At 25.1% G+C, this 7,488-nt stretch overlaps 1 protein-coding gene across 1 annotated transcript; it reads right to left on the bottom strand.

The window, feature by feature from the left end:
* Positions 1–6,156: 6,156 nt before the first annotated feature.
* On the bottom strand, positions 6,157–6,309 carry K460DRAFT_297739 (uncharacterized protein; the record flags this gene model as incomplete). Its single annotated transcript, XM_040929734.1, has 1 exon — positions 6,157–6,309. A coding segment is annotated over one exon (153 nt), but the record flags the coding sequence as incomplete, so codon positions are not given.
* Between the last annotated feature and the right edge of the window lie 1,179 nt (positions 6,310–7,488).

Below are 7,488 nucleotides of genomic sequence, written 5' to 3'. Positions count from 1 at the left end.
TATAACTAAAAATATTTTCTAGAAAATAAAAATAACTATGTCGCGTAAATTAGTAAATACAGGTTTATAATTTATATAGTGCTGCGCATGTTTTTGCAATTTTGCTAGTAAAAACTTAAGCTTTAATATATTTTCTGCTATATCTACCCCGTAATGCAAAAACTAGAGTTAATTACTTTTATACATTATATAAAAAGAGTAGTTAAGGTTTCTAAAAATATAACTATTTTATTTACTACTATTTGCAGTAAGCTTTAAGGGCGTTAAAGTGTAAATAATAGTTAATAGTAGAGTATAAAATAGGCTTTTGCTTAAAAATAGAGCTAGTATACTAGTTTTTCTGCCTATTTTTCCTTTTTTGCAGTAGTAATAATAAGCTTTTAATTAAGTTAATCTGCTTGCTGCAAAGTGCTTTATTAATAAGTATACTAATACTTATTAGTTTTGTGCATAGAAAAGGCTTTTAAGGGCTTTTTATACTTAAAAGCTAGCTATTAGTAGAGTGTATAGTATAAAAAAAGTAGCTTAAAAACTGTTTTGCTTGCATTTATTTTCTACTACTTTTTAGCAATAGCTTAGGCATTATTAGTAGGTAGTTTGTATATTTATAGTCTTATATTTGCACGCCCTATTTTCTAAATATTAACTAGTAATATTTACTCTAGTTAGTACAATATTAGGGGCTAGGCAGCTATTTTCTACTTAATTAAGTTAGCTAAAACTTATATTATAAAGCAATGCTTTAGCGCTGTACCTGTTCTTACAGTTAATACCTAAAGTTTTATTTATTTTTATAAATAGGTACTATTTAAAGTTTATAAATAGCTAGCTTTGCCAACTATTTATTAAATTTTTAAAAATATTTTTACTAAATATCCGCGCTTGCGTGTATAATAAAATAATTATAAGTTTTTTTTTCTTAAAGTGTATATAGTGCGGGTTTTTTTTAGTAGTAATATTAGTAATACTCTGTTTTAAACCGCACTTTAGGAAACTTAGTAAAAGTAACTAAATTAGTTACTTGCAGCGTTAGTGCCTTATATACTTTTATAATAAGTAGCTAGCACTACTTTATACAGCTACTTATTTAGTACTTTTTACTTTTTTTAAAAAGTTTGTGCCCGCGTGCTTTGTGCGCCTAAGTATAGAATTATTACCTAGTTAATTCTACTAGTAGTTATATGCTTGTTTTAAAAATTAAGCTATATATATTTAAGTATAAGTAATTATACTGTAAAACTGCAAATAGCTTATTAAATTAGTTATTGTTTATTTAATAGTACCTTACTACTTAAATAACTATAGTAATTCTAGAGCTAATATATGCTAAAAACTCCAATTTTAGAAAAGGTATATTTATTAAATAAAAAACTAATGCTTTTTGAAATTTTTTAGTAATTTATAATAATTTTACAAATTATATAGCTTTGCGCTAGCAATAGTTTATTTAAATTTCTACTTTATTAACTTTTAATAGTAAAGTATTAGCTTACTATAGTTTTAATAAGTAACAGGGAATTAGAGTTTAATTCTAGAGAAAAAGCCTAAAAAATAGCTACTATATTTAAAAAAAGCAGTAGGCGCGCAAATTACTTAATCCCAATATAAAGAAGTAGTAACAATAAATACTAATATAGAGCTTTTTTGGATTTTGTAATTAGAATAAGTACAATTTAAACTTTTTAATAAAGAATAATTAGAAGGCAAGTTTAGTGCTAGCAGCTGCAGTAATTCTAGCTCTAATAGCGTATATTAAAGTTGTTGCAATTAAAAAGCTTATAGTTAAAACTTAGGTTTAGCTAGCAGGTTTGCTTTACTATATATACTTATTTAGCTAGGTTTTTTTTTTAGAAAACTTTATACCCTTTACTGGGCGTATTAGGGACTAGGACTTTTACTTTAAAAAAATTAGAGTATTTAAAGCAGGCTTTTGCTCAAATACATTAGCATAAAATAATAGAATAAAATATGCAGTTCTATTTTATTAGTTTCTAGGACTACTATAATAATTAATAGGGACAGTTAGGGGCATTAGTATTTAATTATTAGAAGTAAAATTCTTAGATTTATTAAAAACTAACTACTGCAAAAGTATTTGCTAAAGATATTTTTATTAATTAGTAAATAAAAGTTAGGAAATTAAAAACAATTAAATACTATTGTAGTTTTAACTGTAAACTATGCCAACTAAAAATTAAGCAATATTCTTTTTTTTAACTTGCTTAGCACTTTATAAAAAATTAAAGTTTTTAAGTTTTAGGGGGAGTATAGTTGCAAAGCTAAAACTTAAAAAAATTAACAAAAGGGTACTACTAGGCGTAGAGCCTGCGGCTTAATTTAACTTAATACAAAAAAACTTACTAGGTTTAGATAAAATAAGGATTAATAAATTAAAAACTTTTTTTTAATTTTTTAAGTAGTAGTGCATGGCTGTTCTTAGTTAGTAGAGTAATTTATCTACTTAATTGCAATAATAAACAAAACTTTAACCTACTAAATAGCTAAGCTAGCTTTAGCTAGTTGCTAGCTTTTTAGAAGAATTATTAGCTTAAGCTAATAGAAGTTTAAGGCAATAACAAGTTTGTAATACTTTTAGATATTCTAAGCTATATGCGCGCTATACTAACAGAGCTAACAAGTTTTTTACTTTAGCTAAAAAGTCTAGGTAATCTTGTTAAACTCTATTGTGCTAGGGATAAAGCATTGCAATTATTACTTTTTAATAAAGAATGCCTAGTAAGCGCGTATTATTAGTATATATTAATTATATTTCTGCCTTTTATATATACTGCTTATTACTACTACTAATTAAATAGCTTAGTAAGGCCTTCAAACTGGCTCGAGGAAGTTAGTAATAACTACCCCAAACTAAAAAGTTTATTAAATTTAGTTATTTAGAAAAAGTAAAAGTTGTAATAAAGTTTTTGTAAGTAAACCTACAGAAAAATTATTACTAATTTTTAGAAAAACTTTAGTCCCTATTTAAACTTTTATTTTTTGTGTACTATTTGTTTTTTTAGCAAGCTCTGCCTACTAATAGAATACTATAAAAACTTTTTATAATTGCAATTAGCGTTAGAAAATATATAATAATTACAACTTTTAATAACAGATTTCTTAGTTCTAGTATTAATAAAAAACGCAGCAAAATGCGAAAAGTAGTATAAATTATAGAATTTAGTAAATTATTAAATTTTTAAATGCATATTGCGCCCCTTAGTATTTTATAAAGTATGCCTATTTAAGTATTATTTGTACCTTTAAGCTCTGCTTAGTATTAGGTATTTATTTTTATTTTATATACAGAACTTGCTTTAAAGTAATTAGTAGCTAGTATACTTACTTTAAAGCGCAGTATATTTTGCATTTTTTAGCTTAAACGCTTGCGTTTACAAAACCTATACTTTTACTTTTAACTTCAGATTAGGTAGAAATATTTGCTAAACTTAAGTATATTAATAAGTAGAAGAAAAAAAATTAATAGAAATTGCTCTAGTAATAGCAAGTAAAGCAGTATTAGCTTAAATTTAAAATCTAGCTCTTTTAAAGTCTAAATTATAATTTGCAGAAAGCGCTTTAGTATTAGTAGTAGTTTAAGTTTTTTAGAATAGGACGTTATAGAGGGTAAGAATCCTATATATAGTTGCTAACTTTTACTATATAAAGCTTTTTTAATAAATTAAATTATTTAGGAATATAGTTCTAAATAGGAAGTAAATTTCTTTTAAAGCTAAATACTAGCCAGAGACTAATAGCGCATAAGTAGAGTAATTAAAAAATAAAAAGTACTTTAAAAAAAAAGTTAAATAGTATATAAAATTATTAAAAAAGAAGCGCTTGCAGCTAAACTTGCTTATAATTACTTATTTAGGCTTTTGCCTAGTGCACTTTTCTATAAATAAACTAGTATTAGTTTAAGTAGTTAAATAAAGGCTTTTATTATATACTTTTTTTTGGAAAAGTTTTATAGAAGAAGTAATATACAACTAGCTTAAACTAAAGTTTGCGTATTTACTAAAATACTAGCGTAATAGCTATAAGCAGCCTATTTTAAAATACAAACTAAAGAATTTAATATTTATATAAGTATTTAGGTATTAAGCTTAAACGCATAATAAAAGTAAATAAAAGTAGAATTTTTTTTAGGGTATACTATTAACTAATCCTAATATTTTTAAATAGATTTAAGTAAAAGCATAGCTATTAGAACCTGAAAAATAGTAAACTATGCTTAAATAAAATAAAGCTAAAAAAAACTCTAGTAAAAGCTTGCAGTAGTTCTAATATGCAAATTAATTATTAAATTTAGGCATAGGAGCGAAAAACTAATTAAACTATTTAGTAGCTAGTTCCTGCTAAAGTTTTCCTTAGAATAGTAGTAATATATTTAGTTTTATAAAGTAAAGCAAATAATTAGAGGCCTAGGAGTTAAAACAACTTTTACCTATTTTTAAACTTTAAATATATAAGAAGTCCTTATTACTTAATTAAATATAAACACTTAAATATACTATTATTAGTAAGCTATTTTTAGTAAGCAGAACTAGCAATGCAGGATAAACTAAACGCAAAATTAAAGTGCTAGAATACACGCTTATTAAACACTACAAAAAGTATTAGTTTATCTAAACAGCAGGACAGTAGCTATAGAAGTTAGAATTTGCTAAAAAGTATATAATAACTTACTTGCTAAATAAACTAGCTTTAAAAATAAATAGTATTTAAATATATTACTTATACCCCGCTGCTAAAGCAAGATTTAAGCCCTAGTAAGTAGGCAGGCATAAAAGCTTGTAATAAAGCTTTAGGGGTAACTTTAAATTAAATAGCTTTTAGTACAGATTTTAGTAGTAGTAGCAAATACTTAAATAAAAACTTTAAAAACTAAAGTAGGGAAAAGTTTTATATAAATAGCAGTTAAACACGGGTTAGTTAATCCTAAAAAATAGAGTAATTCTATTTTAATATTAGCGCTTGCGCTGCGCCCTTAAAAGGGAAGCTAGTTAATATTCTAGTACTTAAATATAGATTTTCTGCAGTAATGCAACTAAAAGTAGAAACTTTAGTAAAAGCTTTAAAAAAAGTTCTTTTTTTTTCTTAATAGTTTATTACCCTAAAATTAGTTTGTCTAGAGCTAGGGTTTAATAGCTAGAAAAGCGCTGTACTTTTATAGCATTTAGTGCGCTTTTAATAAGCTTTAAAAATCTATTTAAAAAAATAGTTTTTATACTAAGTTGTACTTATAACTATAGTAAGTTTCTAAAGTAAAAAGCTTCTAGTTAATAAAATAATGTAGATAAGGAAAGTTAGCAAAATAAATTTATAACTTTAGGAAAAAAATTAGCTCTAAAAATTAAGTATATTAAGCTTTAGAAAGAAGCTTCTAGCGCAAAAAAGCACTAGCTGCAAAGTAAGCGCTTTTTAGCGCTAAAGTACAGGCACTTTTAGCAAGTTTTAGCTATCCGGCGTGTATTTAATAACTAACTTAGAACTAGTATAAATAAAAAAAATCTAACTGTTTAATTAAAATATAGCATTGTAATAGCTAGAAAGTAGTATTAATACAATGTAATTTCTGCCTAGTACTTTAAATATTAAAGTAAAGAGATTCGACTAAGCGCGGGTAAATAGTAGAAATAACTATAATTTTTTTAAAGTAGTTAAATACCTTGTTATTTAATTAGTAACGCGCATAAATAGATTAATAAAATTCCTACTATCCCTATTTACTATTTAGTAAAACTATAGCTAAGGGAACGGGCTTAGCTAAATTAGTAGAAAAAAAAAACCTTATTAAGCTTAACTCTAGTTTAATATTGTAAAAAAACATAAGGAGTATAGAATAAGTAGGAATTTTAGCGCCAGTAAAATACTACTACTTTTATAGTTTTTTTACTTATTTAATAAAGCAAAGCTAGGCTTTACTACTTAACTTCTAGCGTTAAAGTTTTTTGTAAGCCAATCCAAGTTAAAAATATTATTAAGTAGAAAATTTAGCTAGAGTAGTATATTTGTTAAACTATAATGCAGGTGTCCTAAAAAAAATTTATAGAAAATAGAAATTTCTAGTAAAGCAAAAAGGCAAAAGTTTCCTTAATTTTAATTTTTAGTGTAAATACAAACTATAAAAGTATAGCTTATTAATTTTTTAGTCCTTTAAAATTTGAAGCTAGAAGTGCTAGAAAAGTTATTATAGGGATAACTAGCTTGTAGCAGCCAAGCGTTTATAGCAATATTATTTTTTAATTTTTTAATATTAGCTTTTTTTATTATACTAAAGCAGAATTTAGTAAGCGTTGGATTATTTACCTACTAATAGGGAATATAAGCTAGGTTTAAACTATTGTAAAATAAGTTAGTTTTACCCTACTAATAACTTTGCTCTAATAATAATACTATTTAGTACAAAAAAAACTATAGTTTTAAATAATTAGTTTTTGTAGCTGTTTAACTAGGCATTGCTGCAAAGCTACTATTTGCTAAATTATAGCTAAATACTTTTAAATTAGAATTTATACTAAAATAGAGTAATTTCTGCCTATACTAGTTAGATATAAATAGGCTTTTAGCCTAGAACTTTACTAGGCTGGCATTAGTAATTTTATTAAAATTGGGGCTACTAGCTAGCGTATTGCAATTGTATAGTGCGCAAGATTAAATTTTTTGCAAATAACTTAGTTATTTAGCTAAGTTGTATAAGTAGTTAAGTAGCTTTATTATTATAAATTACTAAGTATAAGCCCGCTGCTAGCTTAGTTAAATATAAAATATATAACTTTTTTTATTTATTAAAAAGTAGCAAAGTCTGCAGCAAGAAAAGGGAAGAGTATTACAAATTTAAAGCCCTAACTCCTTAAACTAAATAGAGGAATGCCTACTTAAACTTTTAAAGCATTCTAGGTACTTACCTAAACTAGAAAAGCTATTTGTTTAATATAAGCAGTATTAGCTACTTAAATTAGAAAAGCTAACTGCTTAAGCTAGGCAAGTTAGCAAGGGAAATAGGGATAAAGTATTTAGAAAGCAGTAGTTTTTTTTTTGTAGTTTTTATTGCGTAAAAAAGTTATTTAAAAATTTAAAATATAAATTCTAGAAAAGCAAACCTGTTTTAAATAGTAGGCTACGAAATTAGGAAAAGAAAATAGCAAATAATAATAATTAAGGCGTTTAGTAACCTACAAGTTACTAAATAGTAGAATTAAAATAAATAAAGCATCTAGTAACTTACAAGTTACTAGACAGTAGAATTAAAATAAATAAAGCATCTAGTAACCTACAAGTTACTAGACAGTGGAATTAAAATAAATAAAGCGTCTAGTAACCTACAAGTTACTAGACGGTGGAATTAAAATAAATAAAGCGTCTAGTAACCTACAAGTTACTAGACGGTAGAATTAAAATAAATAAAGCGTCTAGTAACCTACAAGTTACTAGACAGTAGAATTAAAATAAATAAAGCGTCTAGTAACCTACAAGTTACTAGACAGT

This window comes from Cucurbitaria berberidis (genome assembly GCF_010015615.1).
Source record: "Cucurbitaria berberidis CBS 394.84 unplaced genomic scaffold K460scaffold_9, whole genome shotgun sequence".
Classification (NCBI taxonomy): Eukaryota; Fungi; Ascomycota; class Dothideomycetes; order Pleosporales; family Cucurbitariaceae; genus Cucurbitaria; species Cucurbitaria berberidis.
The sequence above is the reverse complement of the archived record's forward strand: the minus strand, read 5'-3'. Positions and strand labels throughout refer to the sequence as shown.